At 40.1% G+C, this 10733-nt stretch overlaps 1 protein-coding gene across 1 annotated transcript in view; it reads left to right on the top strand.

The window, feature by feature from the left end:
• Positions 1 to 969: 969 nt before the first annotated feature.
• The window catches only part of CRISPLD1 (cysteine rich secretory protein LCCL domain containing 1), a 50469-nt gene continuing 40705 nt past the window's right edge, over positions 970 to 10733 (top strand). The window contains exons 1-2 of the mRNA XM_003269456.3: positions 970 to 1385; positions 2381 to 2700. Coding sequence (XP_003269504.2) covers positions 2443 to 2700 — 258 coding nt within the window. The 5' untranslated portion in view covers positions 970 to 1385; positions 2381 to 2442. The remainder of the gene's footprint in view (positions 1386 to 2380; positions 2701 to 10733) is intronic.

The following is a 10733-nucleotide window of genomic DNA, read 5'->3' as shown; positions in this document are numbered from 1 at the left end:
GTTACTACCATAATGTTGTACTTTATTTGATCATATGCTAGATACTCTAGCATTTAGAAAGAAGGAAAATTGAGACTATGATTCACCACATTAGGGAAGCAAACATAGATGGATTAAATAATTAAAAATAAAAATAAAAAGCCCCACACTCGGTAGGGTAAGCTGTTGTGAATTTAAAATTAGTAATTTTCTTACCCCAGATTACAACATGAACAGAGGAACGGCCTCTCCTTTCACTACCTATTCTAGCGCTGGTGTTTCAATTCCTGTCAACAATCCCTGATAAATTAATTAATGGAACCCTTTATATCAACTCCTTAAATGTATACATCATCATAAAAAGAAGTGCTATGGCCACCTTGAGAAGACAATGCCTCATATTTTATGAATAAAGAGGGGGTCTCAACTGTCAGGCCATTCTGAGTCACATATTGACCCCAAATTCTATTGAACATCTTCCCCACCTGGTCCTCATCAAGGATGCGGACCCCTGGGAAAAATAAAAGGAAAAATCTTTCTCCATTTCGTCCCCTATTTCCTCTTTTGTGTCTTCAAGATTGAAGGTGTTAACCCCATCCCCCACCCACTCCATGCTCTCTGGGGCAGTCCCCTCGTCTGTAAGGACCCTTAAAGGCGTTTCAGCATCTCAGCAGAAAGGAACTGATTGGGAGGAGGATCTTTTAATGCAGGAGAGCTGGAGGATTGAGGGGGGTTGGGGCCTTCCTCGCACACATCTCCCACCAGGGGCCAGACCTTCCCGGCTTGGGTCTCGGGAGCCCAAGGCACGCCCACAAAGGCCGAGCGCCCTGGCTTCGCTGCGTTCCGGAGAAGCAAGGGCGGGCTGCTTCTCCCGGATCTGGCGGGCCTCTGGCCAGGGCTGGTTGGAGGTGGGGGTGGGCGAGGAGGGGCGCTCAAGTCACGTGCCCGCGCTGGGGCCGCAATAAATGCTCGCGAGCGCGAGGGAGCGACGGAAGCGCTCGGCGCCTGGTTCTGCGCGCACCGGCTGTACAGAGCAAGAGCAAGAGGTCGCCGCCAGCCTCCGCCGCCGAGCCTGGCTCGTGTCCCCGCCCCTCGCTCCTGCAGATAATGCTCAGAGACGCTGGGGCGCCCACCCTGGCAAACTAACGAAGCAGCTCCCTTCCCACCCCAACTGCAGGTCTGATTTTGGACGCTTTGCCTGCCACTTCTTCCAGGTTCAGGGATCCGCAGAGGCGGAGGCTCGCGTATTCCTGCAGTCAGCGCCCACGTCGCCCCCGGACGCGCGGTGCTCAGGCCCTTCCCTAGCGGGGCTCTCCGTCTGCGGTCCCTTGTGAAGGCTCTGGGCGGCTGCAGACGCCGGCCGTCCGGTTTGGCCCACCTCTCCCAGGAAACTTCACACTGGAGAGGTAAGGGCCATTCTAAAATGCATCGCTGGGTCGTCAAGCTGCCACCCTTTCCTATCTCCCTTTGCCTTCTTAAACTGTACTTTTAAAAAAAAAAGCCAACTGTACAGAGTGGTTGGGCACGATGGGTGGGTGGGCTACTCAGAAAGCAGCGACGATAGAGATTAGCGGGAGCTCTAGTTCTTGTAAGTGACTTTGTTGGTTTCACCTACTTTCTCTGTCGCGCGCTTTCCATTTGAGTTCAGAGAAAGAACAGTGTGTGCCTTCACACTTGAGAGGAAAAGCTCTCAAGTTGCCGGGGAGCTGCTGGCTTCTTCGGGTGCAGGCCACAGATTAGTCACAGACTTTCCAGGAAATAAAGATTGAGTTCTTGACCTGAGCCTGAATAAGAAGAGACTTACCCCAGGGACCCAAACCATTCATTTGCAGTAGTTCACGGGGCCCCCTAGATGTAGCCATGGATGCATATATGAATAGCCTTTTGTATTTCTTTGAAACATTCACTCTCAATTTTAGAATGCTGTGGACATTCTGAGTGTGAAACAGAGATGGGCCACTGGAATAAAATAATACCAAATAAAATATTAACAATATTAACTCTCTTCATAGAGAGACATGAACCTCTAGATTGAAATCAAACGTTCTAGGTAGATATAACATCCTTTGCAGGATATATGTAATGTATAGCCACTTAAAGTCTTGCAATTCACATAGTATTTTCAAGCTTTGACTCTTCTAGGCTACTTTTGCCATTTACTTTTGGCCTCAGGAGTATTGATAATACAGTCTATTTTGTGGAAACTTATTTGTGAAAAGTCCTCTGGAAGAAAAAAAATGGGTTGGAGATAAGTTATTTCAAAATGTGAGTGTCCATTTTCTGCTGTTAAATAGACAAATCAAACTGGCACACTTCCTTTGTAACTATTGTTTTGCTCGTGTTATTAGAAAATTCATATCTGCTGGAATTTTCATCTTAATCACATGACATGTCGTTATAGCCAAAAGGAGTGGAAGAGCCTGTCTTGGAGATTTTCCTGGGGAAATCCTGAGGTCATTCATTATGAAGTGTACCGCGCGGGAGTGGCTCAGAGTAACCACAGTGCTGTTCATGGCTAGAGCAATTCCAGCCATGGTGGTTCCTAATGCCACTTTATTGGAGAAACTTTTGGAAAAGTACATGGATGAGGATGGTGAGTGGTGGACAGCCAAACAACGAGGGAAAAGGGCCATCACAGACAATGACATGCAGAGTATTTTGGACCTTCATAATAAATTACGAAGTCAGGTGTATCCAACAGCCTCTAATATGGAGTATATGGTAAGGACATTTTTCAAGTGGTATGTACAAAAGAAATGTTTATTCATGCTTTCAGTCAGCAGTCCTCATGCTGTTCTTTAATCATTTGTTTTATATGAAGTTAAAAAAAGATTTTCTCTGAGGGTATTTTCCTCTGCATATTCGTCTATTAATGTTCCTTTTGTTTCTAAGAGCTCTTGACATTTCAGTGTAGGACTAAATGCCTTTAGATGCAATGTTCCTAGTAAGTGCTGTAAATTTTACTCTTACCAGGAAGGTTAATATAGTGAAAATGCAAAACAGGTGATATATTTGCTGTTAATTGACTTAGCTGAAAATTTACTTCCTAATTCCTGTAGAACCTTTTTATGAATGGTGGATCTGAAAAATTCAGACTAATAATTGGAAGAAACTTTCTGGATTGCTGAAATATATTGTTCCTGGTGGGTCTTTGTTTCTTATAAACATGTAAATGACATTGTAAAGGATACGTTTTTATGGTTGCTTTGTGTTAAAGAGTGCTTTGGCAATGGCTTTTTTCTCCCCTTGGATTTATTATTCGTGAACTTGAAGCATGAAAATAAGCCTTGGCAAAGGATTAATTTAAAATATTCAGCTTATCCTTAACAACCTTATATTTACTCTGAGTAAATTTGCAACTTTATGGGACAAAATTACTTCTTTAAGACTACTAGCATGTAACTCATGAGTATACTGCCATTTCATACCCTAAACATTTAGAAAACTTTTCAAAAATCTATTATATTCCTTCCATGAATGAGGAATGCACTAGCAAAGCCTGATAATAAATAGTTATTGGTGATGGCAAAACTTATTTAACAAACATTGGAAATGGCATTTTCATTGCAGTTAATTTTCATACATTCTAATTTTTTTCTGCATTTACCTTAGTTTTGGTGGATATTCTTTATTTAGATAATTTTCACAAAGCATGGAAGTTCTAAGTTTGTATTGCCCATTATAAAGTATGGCATTACACTATTTTAACTTTTACCAGAAAAATTATTTTACCCTAAAGAAAGTAGGTGGCACTCAAGAGAACTAATCAGGGATTAAGAATTGAGACTCAGGAATGAGGCTGTCTGGGTTAAACTTCTGGCACTGACACCCACTAGCTGTGTGACATTGGGCACTTGCTAATTTCTCTCTACTTCAGTTTCCTGGTGTCTAGTATTATATACTCACCTCAAAGGATTATTGTGAAGATAAAGGGAGATAACCTGGACAAAGTTTAGCTCATTATCAAACATACTTCAAGATCTCACTAAATGTTACGAAGACATATATAACTAATTTTATGTTTCCTTATATAGTTTAAATATAATATCTAAGGAAATTGTTAGCTCTTCTCAAAATACTGTGCAGGATATGACATCTGTAATGTCTCATATTTCTGCTTCTTGTATAGTGTTTGTCTAAAGTGAAAAATTCTATCACTTCTTCATCTGTGAGACTTCAAAGAGAGTAGCCAGTTCTGGAGCCCTTCCAACTAGGCTACTGTATGCTTATTCCATGTGAATACGTATTCAGTTGCTTTTTACTTAAAATAAGGAAGACTTGGGAGTTCCAACCCACAAAATGAAATCTCAGAATATGTGTGTATGTTTTAAGTAGTATGGAAATCATGAAAGAACAGTTCTGTGATTAGTTTTCATGTCTGGCTTCCAAAAAAAAAATAATAATAACTGCCTATTGTATGATGTCTGGTCTGGGATGTTTATATGAGTTTCTTTTTAGTTTCACTGGTTTCAGTCTATCCTTGAAATGTAGATTCAGAAACCAGCCAGGGTTTATGTTGTGTTGCCCTTAGATACTATTAGCACTGGAACTGTGTCTTGGCCATTAACTGGGCTGCAGAGAAGTGCATTGCCCAACTGTAATACACATTTTCTAGAGTACACATTTAAGGTGAAGTCTAAAATACTATTTTATTTAAAATACTGTTGATTTAGGCATTTTAAAACAATGTAAATGAGATGTAGATCATTCTTATAAAAATCCAATTTATTCAAATCGTTATTTAAAATGTATTTATTCTGAGAAAACCTTTAAACTGGCTAAAGAGCTATTTTCTGTAAAATCTGCAGTGTCCTATGGTAAGTACTGCTGATTTTGGCCCCTTATACCCTATGTGTCTGTCATTTCGTGTTAAATGTTTGAATAACCAGTTACCTACTGGTGCATATTTTAGTTAACTCTTTGTCCTTAAACCTATGGGAGCCAGGCTATATCCAGACATTATTAATATTACCTTTCTACCCGTATTCTTTTACTCATTTAACTTTTAGGGTTAAAAATTGAGTCTGGGCTGGGCGCAGTGGTTCACATCTGTAATTCCAACACTGGGAGGCAGAGGTGGGAGGATCACTTGAGGTCAGGAGTTCCAGACCAGCCTGGCCAACATGGTGAAACCCCGTCTCTACTAAAAATACAAGAAATTAGCCAAGCATGGTGGCATGTGCCGGTAATTCCAGCTACTGGCGAGGTTGAGGCACCAGAATCGCTTGAACCTGGGAGGGGAAGGTTTTAGTGAGCTGAGATCACGCCACTGCACTCCAGCCTGGGTGACAGAGCGAGACACTGCCTTAAAACAAACACAAAAAACTTGAGTCTGGAAAGCCTTATTTTCTTTTAAAGAGCTCATTGGCGTTGAGAATAAAGAAATAGACTCATTTGAAAATTTGCTCAAAAGCAAGGACACAAGAATTCTTTGTTCATGTCTGTGAGTAATGCCAGAGGAGCACAGAACAAATGGAACATTTCTAATTTTGAGAGCTAATCAGTGGGTGAGATGAGGTACATATTGTTTCTGAAGGTGGTCAGAAACATGAATCGTAGGAAAGAGTTGGGGGTATACGTCAATTAGACAAAGAGGAAGAGAAAAATGCAGGGTGGCAGGAATTGGCAGGCTGGTTGTGGGGAACTGGAAGCAGAGTAAGTTCATGGAAGCAGATTAGTTGATGAAAGCACAGACCTTGTGGCAGAGTCAGGAAGGGGAGAAATAAGTTATTGGTGATAGAAACCAGTAATCCTAAGGATGGAGATTACCTACATTTAATTTGGGGTAAATGGAGAAACTGGAACTTTTAGGTCATTCAGTGATACTGTTGTTGAAGTGGCAGTAGGTTTTGGAGGAAAAAATATTGGCTTTGGATCTAGATTTCAGCAGGTTCACATTTTGCTTCTGCTTATTGGCACATGAACCCTGATAGTCAGCAACCATTCAAGGCGTTGTTCTTCTCATTGGCAAAATAAATGAAAGAATATAAACCTTATATGTTTATTGGCCATTTTTATGTGTTTTTTTATTTGAAAAATATCTGTACATGTCCTTTGCACACTTGTTAGTGGGGTTGTTTTTTTTCTCACTGAGTTGAGTTCCTTGTAGATTCCAGATGCTAGTCCTTTGTCAGATGCGCAGTTTACAAATATTCTCTTCCATTCTATAGGTTGTCTGTTTACTCTGTGATTATTTCTTGCTGTGCAGAAGCTTTTTAGTTTAAGCACCATTGGTCTGTTTTTGTGTTAGTTGCATTTGCTTTTGAGGTCTTTGCCATAAATTCTTTGCCTGGGCCAATGTCTAGAGTTTTCCCTGGGTTTTCTTGTACAATTTTTATAGTTTCAGGTCTTACATGTAAGTCTTTAATTCATAAATCATGCAATATGGCTCGGCCATAAAAAAGAATGAAGTCATGTCTTTCGCAGCAATGTGAATGGGACTGGAGATCCTTATCTTAAGAGAAATAACTCAGAAACAGAAAGTCAAATCTCCTATGTTCTCACTTACATGCGGGAGCTTAAATACTATGTGCACATGGACATAGGAAGTGGACTGATAAACACAGGAAACTTGGAAAGGTGGGAAGGGTGGCAAGAGATGAGAAATTATGTAATGTGTATATTACATTATGTAATATATGTAATTATGTAATGCGTATATTGTACATTATTTGGGTGGTAGTTACACTAAAAGTCCAGACTTCATCACTACACAATATATCAATGTAACAAAACCACACTTATACGCTTTAAGTCTATTAAAAAAAAAAAAAGGAAACAAACCTGATAGGTTGTAGTGAGATAAGACATGTGCTACTGTGGAATAGCTTTGCTTTCTTCAAGCGTTTGCCTTATGAGTTTTAAGATCCCATTGCTTGGTTCTTCCATATTCCCATGCTCTTGTTTCCCACACATCTCTGAAAAATTTGTTTCCCAAGTTTTCACTTCTGTCTTTTTCCCTTTCTGGAGGGACTTCTCTACTCCTTTGACTTTAAATATCCTATATTTGTGGCTCCATATTCTGTATCTCCAGCTGACAGCCCTGTCTTTGAGCTTCATTTGAGCTTCATTTTTATATTTCCTACTGCCCACTGGACCATCTCCATGTAATATTACTCCACAATGTAATACTGCACACTGCAAGTGTCAAAAAAAAAAAAACTGCCTTATCCTTTTCCTCCAACCTCACCTGCCAACCTCTTTGTTGTTGATGAATATCACTAACATCTTCTCAGTACTTTCTAAGAAACATACAAAAAAAAAATCCAGAAAATTGGGCACATCCTTAACTTTTTACCACACATTTCCATATATCATACATACACAAACATCAATACACCATTACTTGCCAAATTGTGTAGATTCTGTCTCAAATGTCTTTTGAATCCCTCTGTTCTATTTCATTCTAATCTTTGCTCTTTTTTTTTTTTTAGAGACGGAGTCTCGCTCTGTCACCCAGGCTGGAGTGCAGTGGCACGATCTCGGCTCACTGCAAGCTCCACGTCCCGGGTTTGCGCCATTCTCCTGCCTCAGCCTCCCTAGTAGGTGGGACTGCAGGCGCCCGCCACCACACCCGGCTAATTTTTGTATTTTTTTTAGTAGAGACGGGGTTTCACCGCGTTAGCCAGGATGGTCTTGATCTCCTGACCTTGTGATCCGCCCGCCTTGGCCTCCCAAAGTGCTGGGATTACAGGCGTGAGCCACCGCGCCCGGCCTTCTTTGCTCTTTTTATACCTACATTGGTACCATAGCTTCCCACCTAGCAGACTATACCAATCTGTTCCTATTTTTTTTTTTTTTTTGAGATGGAATCTCACTCTGCCAGCAAGGCTGAAGGGCAGTGGCACAATCTCAGCTCAGTGCAACCTCCACCTCCAAAGTTTAAGCGATTCTCCTGCCTTAGCCTCCCAAGTACCTAAGATTACAGGCACGCACCACCATTCCCAGCTAATTTTTATATTTTTAATAGAGATGGAGTTTCACCATGTTGGGCAGGCTGGTCTCAAACTGCAGGTCTCCTTGGTCTCCCACAGTGCTGGCATTACAGATGTGAGCCACCATGCCAGTCTTTGTACCTACTTTATTTCTAATTTAGCTCACTCTCCTCACCATTAGTAAAGGTGACTTTTCCCTCAAACCAATCTGTGCTGGTTGCTTAGTTGCGCAAAAGTTCTGTTGACTTCTGGCTGCTCACAATTTAAAGCCCACCATGATTAGCTTATAAAGGGAAGCATGTTGTCCAGTCTGCCCCACAGTGGTCAACTCCGTTGTGTTTATTTGAACCTGTGCTCACATTCAGTTACTCAATGTTCTTGAAGATGGGCATAACTCCTCATGCCCTCGTGCTAGGCTGGAGTGCAATGGTACTGTCTTGGCTCACTGCAATGTCTGCCTCCCAGGCTCAAGAGATTCTCCTGCCTCAGCTTCCTGAGTAGCAGGCATGTGTCACTTTGCCCAGCTAATCTTTGTATTTTTGGTAAAGATGGGGTTTCACTGCGTTGGCTAGGCTGGTCTCGAACTCCTGACCTCAGGTGATCCACCTGCCTCAGCCTCCCAAAGTGCTGGACAGGTGTGAGCCACCGCGCCTGGCCACAAACTCTTACTTTTCCCTTAAAACTCAGCTTAAACCTTGTCTTTCCTATAAAGCTCCCTCTGCTCTCGCCATTCCACTGCTGCATTCCTACTTATTTAAGCCTATTTATAGTATTAAAGCCTATTTATTTTGCAGTGAAATATCGTATTTGTTTTCCTTTCTAAGACTGAATTGCTAGAAGGGTAAGTATCATACCTTATTTATCTTTATAACTGAGCTTGGTGAATAGAAGGGCTACTCAGTAAACATTTGTTGATTGAGTATTGTTGAATGCTCAATAAATACTTTTTGAATGAGGGGATAGATGGATGAATAGGTAAGATTATATGAAACAAATATGGAGGACAGGTAAGACGGAGAAATTAAAATAATAAAAGTTCTGGAAGATAGGATATCACCAAAACCAGAGATATCGATGTGGCAAATTGGAAACACTTGAGAACAAGATATAAATGCTTCAAATAATTTGGGATTTTTTCTCTAGTTTTTCAGATTTTCATGAGCTGCTAAAAATTGTGCTATAACATAAAGCTACTAAACTATTAGTAAAGGTATTGAAATGTTGTGGAATTTAAATAATAAAACTGATTAATGAGTATTTACCCCATGTTACATATTTTTAACATAGAGTCTCTAAAACATTATAGATAAAATTCAAATAGTTTGCTACTGTACAAAGTGTGCCTAAGTGTAGAATGTACTTCAGCAACCAGGGAGGGCACCTGACCTAAAAAGGACACATAGGTCAACTATGTAAACTGTTTCTTGCTGTTATTACTGTTTCCCTGTTTTTATGAGAAGTGTTGGCAGACACTGTACTGGGGGGTTGATTGCTATGCATGCCTCCTCTCCCCTCATGTATTGGAGAGGCTATGGGCAGAACCTTCTCATGACTCTTTTCTAACTGTAAGACAAAACACATCTGAATACCTCTCCTTTCGCTAGGCAACCGGAACCCAGGGGCCAAATAACCGGTGGTACTTTCAGTCCTGGGTGTATGTTGATGCAAACAATGTCTTGGTTTCAGTTGGTTGCTTATGTTCTTTCTAAGGCCATGCTTAAAATTAGAAATTATGTTTTTTTTTTTCCTTCTGTGCTTCAGTACAGAAGATAACTCCAGAAACTGGACATGGGACAACCTAGTTTGTTGAACAGGTTGATGCTAATCTGGAATATGCAAAAGTGATCTTTAGCTTGTGAATTGCTTCATTTACTCTTATAAATTCATATTTTCTAACATTATTTGCTATCAGCGGTATATGTCCAGAATAAATGTAGATAAAGAAATGATGGCCTTATAACTTATTTACCCGTAGCTTGTTTCCTAATCTTGGTACAAGTGCCAGGAATTCATTGCAATGAATATTTTATTGCAATTAGTGTTTAATGGCAATTAAGGTTATTGCAATTCTTGATTCCTAAAATAATAGTTTTCTCTCTTTATACTGCTGCTCGACTGGTCATTTTCAAAAATTAAATATTTTTATCTCTGTGACATATAGTATCTACACATACCTAAAGGTATATGAAATTTCTGTTTATTTAAAGAATATCATTATTACTTAAAATTACTAAAGTTCCCTTATTCTGAATTTAAAATAGCTTATTTAATTTTCCTAAGGGGTTTTTGCTTTAATAGTATTATTGAGATACAATAAAGTTGTTTTAAGTGTCATTTTCTACAGAATTTTAAAGTTTACAAAACCTTAATTTGAATATTTTTAAGACTTCGACCTTTAAAATGAATGTATTTTTCTTTTTGAAAATTGCACCATAGATGGCAATACCTATAGAAAGAAAAGTGACATTACAACCCAGTTCTATTCTCCCTTAAATGTTAGCAACATATCTAGGGGCTTAGAAAGACAAGAGAAGAAAAGTAGTTGCAATAGGAGAATGGAACATCCAGAGCCTGAGATACACCACAAAATTTTGGAATTGTACTTTTACTCATTCCTTTATTCAGCATGTATTGGGAGTTTACTAAATGCCAGGCACTATCTAGGGTCCTAGTAGTAAACAGAACATTCTTCCTTGCATGGAATTGATGTGAGTCTCCAAACAGCCAGGGTGCCCATGTGGCAGACAGAGGGAGCATGAGAAGTGTGGTAGGAGACGAGGTTACAAATTTAACTGGGGAAGGATGCAGATCATCGTAAAG

The sequence above is a fragment of the Nomascus leucogenys genome, chromosome 16 (assembly GCF_006542625.1).
Source record: "Nomascus leucogenys isolate Asia chromosome 16, Asia_NLE_v1, whole genome shotgun sequence".
Lineage (NCBI taxonomy): Eukaryota > Metazoa > Chordata > Mammalia > Primates > Hylobatidae > Nomascus > Nomascus leucogenys.
This window is presented reverse-complemented; position numbering and strand designations above follow the sequence as displayed.